The sequence below is a fragment of the Styela clava genome, chromosome 7, assembly GCF_964204865.1.
Source record: "Styela clava chromosome 7, kaStyClav1.hap1.2, whole genome shotgun sequence".
In the NCBI taxonomy this organism is placed as follows: Eukaryota; Metazoa; Chordata; class Ascidiacea; order Stolidobranchia; family Styelidae; genus Styela; species Styela clava.
In genome coordinates, this window is record NC_135256.1 from 8,615,331 (window position 1) to 8,631,861 (window position 16,531).

At 32.7% G+C, this 16,531-nt stretch overlaps 2 protein-coding genes across 2 annotated transcripts; one reads left to right on the forward strand and one right to left on the reverse strand.

Moving 5' to 3' along the window:
* Nucleotides 1–412: 412 nt before the first annotated feature.
* Nucleotides 413–12,391, forward strand: LOC120327959 (kelch-like protein 21). Its single transcript, XM_078114224.1, has 11 exons — nucleotides 413–1,433; nucleotides 2,204–2,369; nucleotides 2,861–3,061; nucleotides 4,517–4,623; nucleotides 5,675–5,862; nucleotides 6,359–6,538; nucleotides 6,880–7,016; nucleotides 7,494–7,671; nucleotides 7,901–8,036; nucleotides 8,933–9,148; nucleotides 9,838–12,391. The coding sequence occupies exons 1-11, from the start codon at nucleotides 1,228–1,230 to the stop codon at nucleotides 9,938–9,940; spliced, it is 1,818 nt and encodes a 605-aa protein (XP_077970350.1). The 5' UTR covers nucleotides 413–1,227; the 3' UTR covers nucleotides 9,941–12,391.
* A 1,111-nt stretch (nucleotides 12,392–13,502) lies between these two features.
* On the reverse strand, nucleotides 13,503–16,059 carry LOC120328797 (uncharacterized). The gene is made up of 5 exons (XM_039395338.2): nucleotides 15,794–16,059; nucleotides 15,389–15,519; nucleotides 14,628–14,907; nucleotides 14,050–14,162; nucleotides 13,503–13,795 (listed from the first exon to the last, which is right to left on the reverse strand). The coding sequence occupies exons 1-5, from the start codon at nucleotides 15,978–15,980 to the stop codon at nucleotides 13,595–13,597; spliced, it is 912 nt and encodes a 303-aa protein (XP_039251272.2). The 5' UTR covers nucleotides 15,981–16,059; the 3' UTR covers nucleotides 13,503–13,594.
* Nucleotides 16,060–16,531: the final 472 nt, after the last annotated feature.

Here is a 16,531-nt window from a genome sequence, read left to right on the forward strand (position 1 = left end):
AGTCTATGCTTCCGAAAACAAATACTGAAATAGACTAACTAGCCTAACTACTGAACTAATCTCAAACGATACTCAACCAGGAATGGTAACCAGACGAGAGGCGGTGGTTCGCCATATGGTCGAGCCTCGAGCCGTCTTATCAGCTTTTCCCTTCCCCGGGATAAATATGTAAATCCTATCTAAGCGTTAGGAATATCAGAATATGCTCGCCTCGCACCTCTGATTACCGGTACCTTGTACAGTTGTATGAGTTCGCAGGTTCATATTCCATCATGGATAATTATGTGCAGGGTACGGTAGGCAAGGCCCAAGGGGATTACTGGAATCCGCACAGCTACTGCAGCTATAGGCAGATAGGGTAGTTACCTTAGCTTAAGTTGCCTTATCACTGTATCAGCTTTCCTTACCTCAGTACCGGTACCCAGGGATAAATACCTAATATATGTAAATCTTTTTCTCTAACCCAAGCCACATTTCACCATTGTGCCATTAGTTGTCAAGGAGACAATATTCCGAGCTACTGTTACACTACCAGTACAGCAGCACAGTGTTTCGATGCAGCAAGCACGGTACGGTAACTATCAGCGGTCGCTGGTTTGTCGACGTAGCAATGAACTAAAACAAAGCGCAATCTAAGAACGTCACCATTGTATTCCTCGGAAAAAAATAATCTGATTTACAAAAGGAAAAAAAATTTATCTTAGCATTTGTGCGATTTTAGTTTGTGCATTTTTAGCAAAAAAACGCAATCTCGGTCATCTGATGGCCGTAATAAATTTGAATCAAGGTTTCCCGAACCGGGGGTCCGTGATGACTGCACAGAGGGTCTGCAACGATATGAAAAGAGTCTGATCGATTTTCAATGATTGATTTTAATCAAAAAGCCGAATTGAATATTTTTGGTTAAGCAATGCGAACGAATATTCATTGCTGTCAGAAGAGGAAATTAAAATTTTTTTACATTTGTCTTTTGCTACGACCTACGTGTTTGAGTCAGCGTTTTCTGTTTGTACCAACGTGTGCATGGAATCTACTTAATGTATTTTATATTACCCGTTGAAATGTTTTTTATTAGCTCTGAAGTTTAAATTCTTGCATTTACTGGTTCACATTACAGTACCTGTTTCAGTTGGCAAACAGTATGACATTATTCAATCGATAGGAATTCTTTTAAATCAAAAAAGCAAATACTAGAATACGGAAATAGACTAGGTACACACTGTGAATATGGAAATGAACTGCTGCGATGAGCTGGATCTGTCAGATTCTTCATTTTCATATTGCTTCAACGACAGCACATTCAGTTCCAGAATTTTGACCGGTCTGAATGATCTACGTCTGGAGAAAAAATTTTTTGATATGACAATATGTGTTGGAGAATTTAAGTTCATGTGCCATAGAATAGTATTAGCATCAGCGAGTGATTACTTCAGGTATGTTTTCAAAATGTAATTTGTACCAGCCTATTTCAACAAACATCATGCATCTGCTTCAAATCAAATCCTGCTTGAACTTGCTGGCCATGGCTCCCTCAAATGCGTTTAAATGCAATTTATAAATGCAGTTCATCTGATGTAGGACTAAATTCCTTCTTTTGACTGCTTTATTACTTTAAAATATTGTTAGTGTTCCTTCTAATGTATATATATATAGTGATGTTATGTTTATTGTAATATTGTATTTAGTTATAACTAGCATTCATGGTTTCTCATATCCTTCTTACATATCTTTTCTCTGCTTCCAACAACATCTAAAAAAATTTGATGATGATAAAACAATGTGGAGAATCACGAGATTTTTTTTAATAATTCAAAATGACTGTTCAAATTGAATTCTCGAAAACATGCGATAATACATATATTTAATATTGAAAATATCTTTTGAAATTAAACAATCTAAACAGATTTCACCCAATTGATGACTTGATTTAGAAATCATATCTGTACCTATTTATACATGAAAAATGCTTAATATAAATCTTTATCTTGACACACACATTGCGAGACTCAGTATTCCATATTTGAAAATGGTTCGAAAGTATTTTAAAATTAAACTATTCAGACCACCCCTAAATAACAAAAAAAGTAAAAAGTGCTAAGCATGCTTTCTGTCCAATGACTATTGTATCAAAATGAACAGCTTGTTTTTTAACCTATGTTAACAAAATATATTTTAAAACTAAAACACAGTTCATTATTTATAGAGGAATGTTTGGAGGAAGAATGCGTGAAAGCTTCTCAGATTCTGTTAGTATATTTGATGTTGATCCAGACACCATGGAACTCCTCATTGAATTTTGTTATACGAGTCAAGTTGAAATCAATACAGAAAATGTTGAGAGATTAATGAAGGCTGCTGATCTATTTCAAGTACGTTTGATTTTTTATTTCATGTTTTTTACATGTAATAAATTTATCTTTGTTGAGGATAATTCAGAAATAATCTTTTATGGTAAAACACTTTATTTATGGTCCATTTTAAGTTATATGAATATTATGTTTTCTTATGAATTATAACACAATACTTATTTGTGCAAGTTTTTGCAGTGAATTCGTGATTTTTCTATGTTAAATTTACGTTTAAAGACAAATATTAGTTTCATTTTGATTAGTTGAAATGGAAATTATTTAAAAGACAAAATTCTGAAATAGAAAAGATCTATGTGTCATTGGAGCAGATTCTCTTTTCAGCAATAATGTGGGTTAATTGGAGTAATGCTGTAACATGTGATCTAAAATTTTATCCTTATGAACTGCTTGCCTGAGAATTTTTGTCAATTAGTCTCAATAGAAATTAATTTCATAGAATTGAAATGACAGAAAGTCTTGCTGATGTCTGGTTTCATTTAATATTTTACCAGTTCCCTACAATCAAAGATGCTTGTGGTAACTTCCTTCTGAAGCATTTACATCCAAGTAACAGCTTAAATATAGAGAGATTTGCTGATGGATTATCCTGCTCTAAACTTGCAGAAATGTCGTTCAATTACACTTTACAGCATATTGTTGAGGTCACTCTTACAAAGGATTTCATGAATTTGAATTTCAATAAATTGTTAGAGGTAAGAATAATGAATTGAAAATTACTACTTTTCTGACAGAACCTTTAAAACCAACTGATTTGTAGTATAGTGCATGTCACTCATGTGGTTATTTAGGATTCAATGACATGTTCTGGCTCGTCTGGGTTAGAATGAATATAAAACTTCAAAAGGTTAGGGTAATTCTTGGAGTAAGAGGGGAATGGAGGGGGGGGGGGAAGATGGTTCACAGTTCACACAATACATTTTTTTTTCAAATAGGATGTTAGCCAAATATCTAGGCTTTAATATAGAAATGAATGCGCAATTGGTGACACACACCAAGTTTTATTCCCAGGGAAGATTACAATTAAATATCATCACTTTTTAAAAAAAAAAAAAATACGAATAACCTATCCATACATGATCAACAATTCCTGAACAAATTTGATGTCTTAAAATTGAAATTGTTATGGCATTACAAGTACCAATCAGACTTCTCAGCACATTTCTGGCTGTTATTAAAGCACACTATCAACATTTTGAAAAAGAAAGCTAAGTTAAAATAAAATGACATGTTATGATGATGATATTGATAGCATGTTGGCTGTGATTATATCATTTTATGATATATGCTTTGTAAAAATCAATATCTTGGACTCTCTCGAAACTTATTTTGATAAATTGAATTTCAATTTCAAATTTCTTAGAATAGACTGATTGATTGGTTTTTCTTATAGTTTGAAAGTCTGGACTTTCTGTCACAATTTTCAAAAATTCGTAAATAGTTTACAAAGCCAATCAAGATTTTTGGCTAAATTTCCAATTAACTTTGTAAAATGCAGTAAATAACCCTTCAAAAATCTATTCAACATTGAACTTTTTTTAAGCTCTTGTTTGAGTCAACCTTGAGTCAAAACGCATAGCTAGATGCCTAAAGTTAGTTTGGTTATATGTCTCACACCGCTGTCCTAAACTGTTTAATATTTCAAAATTTAATATTTGTTCATCCTTCTTTTGATATAACTGAATTCATTTTGTTTGTGTAATGGTTTACAATTTTGTGTTCAAATTTTAAATGTTTTGCAAATCACATTCAAATTTGTGCTCATTCATAATTAAATACTTGACAAGAATGGACATAGAAAAAATGTTCCCGTAGGGTTTCTCATTGCACAGATGGTAAATAGGCCCTCACTGAGCAGATGTTGCCTAATTTGGCTCATTTTATTCATGCTATTCCTTCCGTTTACCTAAATATTTTTTTAAACTTTCTTTTCAGATAAAATATTGCTACTCTTGCTGTATTACTTTCTTCTCTTTGAACAGTGGTATAATATTTCAGTTGCAATTCCGCCGTAACATACTGCAAATAATTTTTGTTCTGTAAATCACCACCATTCACCAGTATCACCAGTGTTCTCTAAATCACTAGTTTCACACTAATAATCTCAATTCGAGTGGTTCATGCTATGTTTTTTTTTTCTTTCCTTCAAGATCATTTCCCATAAAGATCTCAATATTGATAAAGAAGAAAATGCTTATGAAATTTGTTTGTTCTGGATGAAGGTTGATGTTCCCTCAAGAATGCAGTATTTCACAAGGTTCATATTTATTTTTGATCTTATATTAATCTTATTTACAAACCTATAGTCAACAACTTGGGATATTTTTCAAATTATCATTACTGGTTTGATTTTGTGTGGTTTTTATTATTTTGTTTTGTATAAGGCTTGCTCAAACAAGCAGCATTGATGACAGGAGCAAACAAGAGCGAAATATAATGTGTCCACCTAAGTATTGTATGTTATTCCTGCGTAAGTCATTAGTCTTACTGCAAATTGGTATTTCTGTGATATTTCGTCTAATTGGGATCACACTTCCTCAGACAATCATATTTTCGAATAATGAAGAACTAGGCTAAGGTGGAATATGCTTGACTGAAGAACAGTCATTTTTAATCTTGGTACAGCATCCTTGCATGATATGTATACATACCCACCAGCTCAAAAACATACCGGAAGAATGGGGTTACTAGTTAGCTTCGCATAACTTCAAGTGATTCAATTATTTTTTCGTTTGCCTTCTTTACCTGCGTATCATTACCAATTTGATTTCTAGGAATATGCTATTCCCCGAAGCTTATGGTTTCATAGGATATCATGTGATAGTTACATAGTAGTAACAAGATGCTCAAGATTTGCTGTCAGAAAACCATAGATATGTCTGAATTATCATAGTTTTATTCGTTATAATCAGGCCAATTTTTATTCATTATTCTAAACTGATTCATTGTATCAAATTTGAATATTTATTTTGTAGCAAATAAGACAAATTTTCTGAGTAAACAGTAATTTTTACATTTCAATATTACTTTGAAGTAGATTTCACACATAAATTTGATGAGACCCTAAACAAGAATTGTAATCAATAAAACCAACATGATTTTGCAGTTTTTAATTTTTCATTTCAGTGGCCTGAACTTTTCGCCGTTTATTGGCATGATTTTACAAAAGTAGTTTGCAAGTAATTACTCAGAAACCCAACAAAAATACCATTGTTCGCATTTCAACTTGTTGTTGTGTAATAGGCACACGAAGGTTTTTTTTGCTGTTTGAATAGATTAGTAGTATTTATTTAAAATTTATCTTCCAGGCTGATGGAGCGAATCAGATTTCCATTCATTCGAAGAATTTATATTTTGACAAAGATAGAAACGAACGTACTAATGAGAAATTTTTCACTGTGTCTGGATTTAATTAAAGAATCTCGAGATTTTCACAATTGCGATTTAGACAGACATGAAAAATATTCAATCAGAATGCAGCCTCGGCTGTCAACTGGTAATCTTTTAATAATAGTTTGCACGATCACTGGTTAGAAAATGCCTAGCCAAGTACTTCTCTATATATCCAACATAATGGATTTTATGAATTGAATAAAACTTTGGAGTGTTTGTTTGCCAATTTTGTCAATTTTTCAACAATGTAACTGGCATAAATTTGTTTCAATTTTTAGCAGTCTTTTTTATATGGTTTATTTACTTAAAGAATTCGGTATTTTCAAACATCAAGATACTATAACACATCTTATTCTATATAATAGACATTTATATGCGTTTCTTCGATCATCCGCTTGGGAAAAAATTTAAAGTTCTTTTGGATGAAACTTTTTTTTTGACATTGACCTTGACAAACTTTAAGGTATGAGAGCACCGCATGTTAGACAATATAACAAGGAAACATATGTAGTTTAATATACAACAATAAAAGTGTTGTTAACCACAAAATGACCATATATATATATATGATATATATACAGTATAAAAATTTTACCTAGGGATTGCTGAAGTCCTGATTATCCTTGGTGGCTGTAACAATGACTGTGATGAACTGGTGAATGCAGAATGCTTGAATCCGCAAAACAACCATTGCAGAAGCAGATATCTCGCTGAAACTCCTGAAAATATGAGAGGAGGATATTCAGCTGTGGTGCTTGATAATGATTTATTTGTCACAGGTAGGGAATTCGATTAATGACATAATGGCAACTTGAATGCGAAATAGCGTTTATATAGGAATTGAAATGCACTAACTTCATTTAATATTATATTAGATGTTGGTCTCTTTCTTAAACCAAGTTTCAAACATCATAATCTATAATATAAATTTGGTGGTACTCTATACTCAATGCTATTAGAATGTTCGACGAAAATACTTGTAAAAAATGAATCAGAGAAACAACAATATTATTAGGAATATAATACTCTACATACTCTTAACAATGAGGAAGCCTTGAAATGTAATATACCTTTCATATTTCGAGTACTATATTTTTCTTTTTATTTGTGTCACTTGCAGGTGGTTCTGATGGTTTCCAAATGTTCAATACTGCATGGAGATATAAATCTCAGCTTAACGAATGGGTTGAGATATCACCCATGTTACAAGCAAGAGAATATCATGCCTCTGTATCAATGAAACGTTCTATCTATGTTGTAAGAAATTTTTCTCGAATATTGCTGCCTCTCTCAGTATTGTATGTCAAAATCTTTCAGTTTTAAAGTTTTGAAGCTTAATATTCAAAAGTCCAAATTAATAAATAGGAAAAATAAAAGATCATTACCATAATAAAGGAGTGAAGAAACTGTAAAAGATTTTGTTGGGGCTATGTTTATTGGTCAGATATTTTTGATTAAGTGGTTTGCATGGTAAATATCTTTTGCGAAACTGGCATTTTGGGTCTTCTTTGATTTATTTACACACATTGCTGTACTTGTAACTTGATAGACCAACTTGAAGCAAAAATATTGAGTTGTTGTTTTTATGTGGCTGTTTGTAACTATCAATAACTAACTTGGACTGGTAATAGTTGAAAACCATAGTTTACCAAACGATTGAGTTGTTTTATACATTTTCCCTACTGTACTTATGAATGCAATCTTAAAAACAATCGTTATTGCCATCAATTTCAGGTTAGTGTTGAAGGTTGTGAGCGTTATGATGAAGACACAGAAAGTTGGAATGCGATTTGTTCTATGTCATATCCTGTGAATAACTGTTCTGTTGCTGCTTGTTATGGAAAGATATACTGTATCGGATCGGGTGTTATTGATAATAAAATAACATTCCAGGTTTACAACCCCAAAATAGGTACGAACGTTTTGCACTAAAAGATGGGGGATAAGATCTATACAATATGTGAATTATTGGGTTGAAAATGTTTTTTGAAAACTTTAAATTTGAAGTCCTTATTAGGTAAATTTAGAGCCAATCAAACATGGACACTTCCTCGTCCATGCTGAAAATATAATATAATCCCTGTATGTCAATTGCTAAATCAATTTTCATGCATTGAATCAGGTCTTATCTTTATGTACAGATGGTTGGAATTTATTAGATTGTGACATGTCTGTTGTTTGTCAGTCATCATTTGTACCTTCGTTGACGGCTTTATCTGGAAAATTATATTTCATACATGAAGATTCGAGATGTGTCATTGGTTATGACCCTGTCAAGTAAGGAAATTTTGTCTGATCATTGGTTTCTCATTTTTGATTCGCTATATATTTTTTTATCTCGTGTAATTGGACTAAAAATTAGAAACAATTACCGGTATTACTTATATATTCATATATACAAAATTGGTGTCAAGCAGAGGCCTAAAGCTTCAGTTTTATCCTCTAATTGAAATCTCAGGTTGGCATGAGTTGAAGTTTTGCTTTCACTTCTCAGTTTCTATTGGATTATTCTGAAATCACAAATAGTTTTTCTTTCTGATATCTGTTCGGAACTATTTATTTTTTTGATACTATCATCAAAAAAAAACTCTTTATGCGACACTTGCAATAAATTAAGAAAATATAATCAGAGAAACAACTAGGTAGAAGGCAATTATTGTGAATAATCTTAAAACTAGCATTCAATTTAGTTTTTGTTTTTATTATCAAACATTGCATGCTACAAAATGTCCCAGGTTCATTTTATTTATAAAGTTGTTCACCATGAATCCATGATGTACTTAACTATTACTCTGTGTGTCCCTTGGGAGGAAATATTGCACAACACCAACCTTGTTCTCTTTCAATCCACTCTCGTATGAACTCAGATATTATGACATTAGTCAGTTCACATTTTGCGGCTGTATTATTTTTTTGTAACCTATATAACTGAATATTTATCCTGCTCTTCAACCTAAAAGAACTTAACATTATTCAATACGGATATTGAGTTATTTAAATTAAACTAGATCATTTAAATATTTTTTTTGCCTTGTGTTTTTTGACATATATCGAAAATTTAAAGATAGTTGTATCATGTCAAAAAGAGCAATTAAATGATGTTCTGTATGGATACTGATATGCTACAGATTACTTTGTTATAAAGTGAATATTATAAACTTATTTATCATCAGAAATAAATGGCTGGATCGTATTGCGCCTATGCTTCAACTACACTTGGGTGGGAGTGTGACTCAATATCAAGGAAAAATTGTTGCTTCTGGTGGATACGATGAGAGATTTGGGTTGACTGATACAGTTGAAATGTACGATCCTGATCAAAATGAGTGGAGTTATTTAACAAAATTGTCGAGGCCTATGTTCTGGCATAATTGTGTTAGTTTATTCAAGTAAGTGAATTTTTTTTATGATAGAAATCTGGGCAATCGGAATAAAAGCGTTGGACTTTTTCTATTTCATACAATGAAAATAAAATTGTGATTCATTATGAAATAATGTTGGATAATTCTCAAATGTTAGGCTATTAGTATATTGAACATGTCTACATAAAAACTGTGTAATGATTCTTCCCTTTGACCCTAGTTGTAACAGTGTTTTATTTGTGACAGTGTGTTCATTCTGTCATATTTAAAGTCATAAAAAACAACGATGTTAGGTGATATGTATTTTCCTAATGACATATATCAAATAGTTTGAATTCTATATTAAATGTATTATGGCATATGCACTATGTCATTCCAGGAATGTGAAATATATGGAGGCATTCGAAATCGGTGATATCCAGTATAGTAATTATATAACATAAAATATTTCCATTTGATAAATCATTATTATGACTTGAATATCAATCGAATCGATGTTTGTCTCAATTATTTTGTTTCACCTAATTCATTTCACAAGGATTTACAATGATTTGTGCAATTTTCTGTAGTAAAAGTGAATGCATTTCAAATATATTCAATATTCCATGTTCAAAAATTATTTGGAATAAGAAATTTTTTTAGTCACATTTGTCACCTTCATCTTTACATAAAGCAATCACAATCTCAATCTCTTCAATCATCACTTCTATTTTTAGATACGTATCTGCACCGAGAGGTGATTACTTTTTCGCTCCTGCGACTTTGCATGACTTTTCTGAAGAGTTATCATCGAGTGATGTAAATACAACTCGTCTCTAAGTTTGTTCCGTTTGATATACAGAGAGTGAGAATGTAAAATATTTCAGGTGGCGTCTGACTTGACAAACCACTTTAAACTGTCATTGGTGATAAAAGATCGAAATAGATATCCAAAATTTTGATTGAAACAATATTCATGATTAATCTAATATTTAGGCAAGTTTTGTAAACTATATTTCATTATATAATTAGCAAAAGTGCGAAATATTATTGATTGAATCCTGTACAACTACAAATTGGATCCTTCAACTGTTGTTAGATTATTGATGTTTGAGAACTTAACACAAATCAATCATTTTTCAGAAAGTTTTTCATAACAATTCAGGCAACTGAAGTTAATAAATATTATCATCAGAAATTTACCTTCAATATGTGTAACTTATAAGGTGATGTCAGGCATTTTCTGCTATTTCTTGTTCCTGTCATGTAATATCTATCTTATTTTGGTTTCAAAACTCAAGGCAATTGCTGGCTCTTAATTGATCATTTTTTTCAGATTTCCATCCAATTATTACCTGACAATATTTATATAATATAATTAAAAGTTATGCAGTGAAGCAATTGACACATTTCGGAAATTACAATAAATGTATCGCTAAAAATGTAATGTTAAATATATGGAAAATTTCAGTAAATTTGATGTTTTTTGGCTAGTAATTTATATACTTTTTAAAGTTTACATTGTTTTTATATTTTAGTAGCCTCTTCTATTGCAGAAATTATATAATAGAGGCAGCTTATTAACATATAGTTTATCAGCATAGTTTCCATGGGAAAACCCATACTTTTTTGTCCATGAATGGCGATTCGGTAAAAGTAACAATAATTAATAGTTTACAAGTATTCTTTACTTACCTTATTACAACTATTTCAATGAAACATTTTTGTGTATTATTCATGTATTTTATTTTCCACTTCACATTTTTCTCATTCATTTATTATGTTCTCAATTTACTCTTGACTTGAGTACTATTATGCATCCAATGGCCACTAACATTATTTTATAATACTGATGGCGAAAAATTGAATTTATTCTATTATTAGGCCCATCGGTAGGAGCCAGTGTTCACTCTTAAGGAAATTATGATGGTATGGGTGATTATGAACATTATATTAGACTTAAGATTGAAAGTAGTGAGTTCTAATCAAAACAAATCTTGACTGAATCCATCTCAGACTCTCAATTGACTATGTATAGATCCTGGTTATGAGCATTTCAGTATTTATAGGGTTCAATACTGTCTAAATTGTCCGATTTGAAATTGAATCGCAAATCAACTTTTGTTTGAATATTATAATGCGATAGAAGGCTTAAAACATATTCTTTATGTAACTGAATGTGTTGAAAAGTTATGGATATATGAGCATTAAACATCAAAAGTTACTTTTGGATTTCATTATTTGATTTTAATTCTCTTTTTACCTGAACCATTGCCTGTATCTTCTTTACTTTTTGAAAATAGCTGTGATCCCAAACGTTACCTCGGTTATTTCCTAAATTTTATTGCAATTGATATTAAACTTAACTTAAATTAATTGTTTTTGTTTCAAAATAATCAAGGTTGACTTCGTTTATTTATATGAATATGAAATGTGCTTTTAAAGTATTTAATGAATATATTTAGGTGTAAAATTTGTGAACAAAATACTAATCTTTAATTTTGAATAACACAATTGGACTCCATTCTGAACATGGAATTATTTTTGTTAAAACTATACAACCTCTTGGATGCATATGTAAGAATAATATCTTGTCTTACAATTTGGACGTTTCATCATAGATAAGCATTTCTTAATCTATTTCTTATTTACTTTCATATTTAAAAATTTTACATCATCATTTGAAACTTGTAGCACATTTGTCGTTCAATATTGTAGCTTAGGTGCTTTTACAGAATTTCAAGTTTCGTCATTCCCATAAATTTCAAATCAAGTGGCATATGTGTATGAGTGTTGGATAGTAGTGTTCGAAAGAATTAGGTGTGCAAACATTTTTAAGTGCACATGTTTTTGATATGTCGTTTGTCACTTTGCTATACCTTGATTTATTTTATCATGTTTCGAAGTTTTGAGCATGCCTATATAAATGTCACATATTATTCATTTGGCCTTTGCTTCTGTCCGAGTTTCACGAAAAGTTTCGTAACATAATGTTCTATCCACAAACACCAGTTTTCTAGCGTATGAAACTTGGATTTTTTGATGGAATGGACGATGTTTCACAGAATTCTGGAAAATCTGCCTGACAAGGTCATTTATCGCCTTGTTATGATTGACTTCGCTGCTGGACGGCCAATTGACACATAAATTAAACTCATTCTTCATATTTCCTTTATTTCATATATTGTTGTATTATATTCTTGTTTTGAATTTGTTAGTGACTAAAATAGTCAAGGCTGTATATATTTCTGTTGTTAAAATAAATATTGTACTAGTAGTGTCTGTCAGGAACATTTCGTCACATGATAGATTGTATGTCGAAAAAAAATTGAATTTTTACCAGCCAATCACTTGAACTGTTGGGCATCCGATTCTTATGGATAGGGTAAGAGTGGTTTAATTTTAGACTTCCTAATCGACACAAAGGCAGTGCATAGAATGATATGGACAAAGGCAAAAGATTGTCCACAAGCCTGGATTCTAATATTAAAATAAACTTCTGATCTGTCCCCAGTGTTTTGCACGCTCTTCATTTTCCACTTGATTTCTCGCGCAGAGGAATGCAATGCAAAGGAAATTTTCTGGTTAAATGGAAAAAATTTAGTTGCATCCCACATAAATTACATTCGATGTTAAAGAAGTAGTGTAATTCACGGTAAAAAATTACCTGAAAGTGGTTGTGCTGCGTGTGGGAACACGCTTGTCATTGCACAGATGATTTTGCACGATGGCTCAGTTTTTGTACATAGGGTAATTAATCATTTCAAACTGTATATACGAGACTGACATGCCTCTGTCAAACCTCACCTGCGTGGCGTATCGTGCAAAGAGCGTTCGCATTTTTTTTTAAATGTTCCTCCGATTGGGTCTTCTCTCAATAGAGCAATTGTACTCAACCTTTTCTACCTTCGTGGCCCACTTTTATGGCGCAGAAAAATCGGTGGCCCATTAACTTGCTCGTGTAAGGGAGAACTACAAAAAAAATTATTTTGCAAAGATGCACACATCCACTTCAATAATTAAAAAGAGAATTGCCACTCAGTAGCAAAAACAACATCATCTTTCATTGCTACTACAATCGAGGTTTAACTAACTTATCAATTACTCCAGCAATTTTTAATAAGTTCGTTTGTGGGCCACCTGTAAATGTTTTTGTGGGACATTCCTGGCAATGAGTGTGGCTGTGATTCGACTGCTGCGTTCATATCTCCTTAGATATAAACTGACTATTTACAATGAATCGATTTAGTTCATGTGATGCGATAATCTTTACGTACTTATGGAGCTGCTTTGACTTTGCCAATCCATATTTGAAGGCGGCGGACATCAGTATTTCTTTGAGAGAAAATCTATAAAACGAATTTTTGCGATGAAGTATTTTATTTCCTTAATAAGCGCGCCAGCGGCTCACGCGAAAAGGAATTGTATATATTAAAAAAAAACTGGTTTTGAAGACTTGCATCACTAATCAACAATAAATCTTTCAGGGGCCAACTACCCGACAAAGTTCGAAAGCAACGCCATTGCTAAAAGCAACAATAGTAAATTGACTGGCTTCTTAATGATAGTTCCGCAGGTGGGGCAGTTCGTTGTGCTTGTATCCACATCATCTTCACCATCATTACAATTGCCTTGAATTGAGGGATTGGACGTCATTCCCCCACATGATTCACTAAAGTCGTAAATACCGTTATCCTGAATTGAATATTAGATCGTTTTGAATATTTAATAGGTTAGCAACAAATAGTATTTTCATGTGAAATAAGATGCCGAACAACAGCTTTGAAGCATGCTACTACAGATGACATAATTCAAGGCGGGGTGAGTAGAAAATTGCTATATTGGAGAATCTTATGGAAAGTTTTGTATATTATTATGTGCAAGGGCATTGAAATTAGAGGGCAAAAAAACGAATGTTTTAAAATAGGAAGGCAAATCAATATTCTTACCCGCAGCTTCTTATTCCGCTCATTTTTATTGCGCACAATTTCAACTTCAAAGCACGTGCTGTATAGATCCTCTGGACTGTTGAATGCCCACACCCATATGAACGTGTAACGACCTGTCATAATGAAAAGCTCTCAGTGTACGTAAATAAGTTCTGAAACATCGAATTTGCCACTTAGTTTGTGACATGTAAGCAATACGATTTAATTTTATTATGTTACTTTGTAGAGATTAGTTTACTTCTTAGTCTACGATCCCATAGAGCAGTTTATAATATTTTTAACTGAACATATATTTTTGGGGGCAAAAAATACAACTTATTGTTTGTGCGGCGTTAAGCTGTTTTTGGTTAAGCTGGTACCGGTACTATATATCTGAAAGTAGTAGATCGAAAGTAAAAAATGTAAGTGAATCTTATTTTTTTATGTGTTATGTGCCTGGGTTACTGAGTGTAGCAAAATATAATTGTGTATTAATTAAGACAATTTTCACACTCATATGGACATATTTTATTCGCTTCATTCTCCAGGACCTATTCTGCTTGAAACGTTTTATGACATGTCATTTAATTAATCCTTACCTGGGCTAAGGCTGGGAACGTTAAAACTATAGGTCCCTAGCGCCGAGTCCGTGGTTGCAACAGCCTTGTCGCAGAATGCCGGGGCATTTTGAAATCCTGGCTTTGGATATTCGCTTGGGTTTGTATTTTGTTGTCCGAATGACGACACCCCAAGATTAAAAACCAGATTTCTTTTAAATTCACTAAATGGAGGATCATCATCGCTATTCCTGGATCCGCGATAGATATAATTTCCATTGTCTGGTATGTAGATATTAGTGCATGTGTCAGCTCCGTGATTCTGTTAAATTCGCAAAAATTTTGGTTTATCCGCTCCATATTGTTTCCCTAAAAATGGCGGAACAAGTTGGGGACCTGAACTAGTATATAGGGAATAATAATTAGCCTACGTAGATTGCGTCTCATGATTATCCAGCCCCGCTTATTCGTGTCAGTTAATTCTTTCTACAAGCACACACACATATATATTGCAAATGAATGTATATAAAAAGAATTATCTACAGAAACAAGAAGGAGTTTCCAGAGACAGATTTGCCCAGCAATCCCAAAGACGAATGAGCCCAAATTCATGACTCTCTACAGAACTTCTCAGGCCTGTAACGTGGCATTTATCATTAAAGCATAGTTACATACCTACTAAGAAGAGACGCGGAGGTGCACTGCTAGGATTTTGCAAGTCATGATCCTTACTATACTAGTGAACATATAGGCATATATATATATATATTATATTAACATTGAATATTAGCGAAGAAACTCACTTTCATAGGATGTGCTAAAACTACTTGTTGTCCGGGATAATATACCGCCATTGGATGACCTGCATCATAATTTGCATCATCGTTTCTTGAAGCTTGACAAGGATTGCTCTCGGACGGCTTCTTGTCAAATCCTAAAGCAATAATATTCACAATTGATCAGGGTATATTTTCTCTAGGGAGGGTGGAGCGGAATTATTCTCAAGTTTCAGGCAGGTCCTTGGACTTGTGGTGTGATATCCAAGGTATCCTATTTTTTAATTTTCGTTCAATATAGGCTAGGCTATTCCTTTTGAACCTGCGGGAAAATCTCAATTGTAAAACACCGACAACGAATAAATGTATCCAAAGTTTGTCGAAACGCACTAGTTAAACCAAGATGAAACTAAAGTTTCTAGTATACTCCACCTGTATCTTGTGCAAAGACTTTCGTTTTTTGAAGATTCTTATTCGCAGCTCTAGGCCATCCCCGGCATTTTTCAACATCGTACATGTAATCGTTCTTTTTTGTGTAATCCGTACATGTTATCCAGCTATGTGATCGAACTTGCATGCAAAGTAGAGCTACAATACCCAACTGAACTGACCTTTCCATAGTAGATGTAAATGTTTATATATATTCGTCTGGATAGTGAAGGATATTTTACTAAGATAATGACTGGTTGTCTATCGTTGCTCATAAACTGCGCAACGATAAACTGAACTGAGTTTGTTACCCAACAAAATTGAAACGTGCATTCTGAGCATTTACTGAGGTTAAATCTAGCCGGGATATTGGTTGCTATGGCTGAACCCAACGGTCGCGTTTGTATTGTCTAATTTCCAGTGCTATTTTGACCAGCTAGTACTAATCACTGAGCAATTGAAAGCTTTCAAATATTAAGTACGCAATACGTACGTTTGCTCTCATGTGAAATATAGGCTACATTATTTTACTCACTTCAAACTTCATGCTTGCGTGAGAGCAATCAGTAAAAGTAATTGTGGATGTTCATAATATAGGTATAAAGCTCGACAGTAATTACTGATGTCAACCTTGTAATATGTGCACTGACCGTAAATCTGAAAGCCAATAATACATTTTGAGAATATGACAAAGTTGTATCACAAAGGATGATGTCGTATGCGATAAGTAGCGTGGAAAAA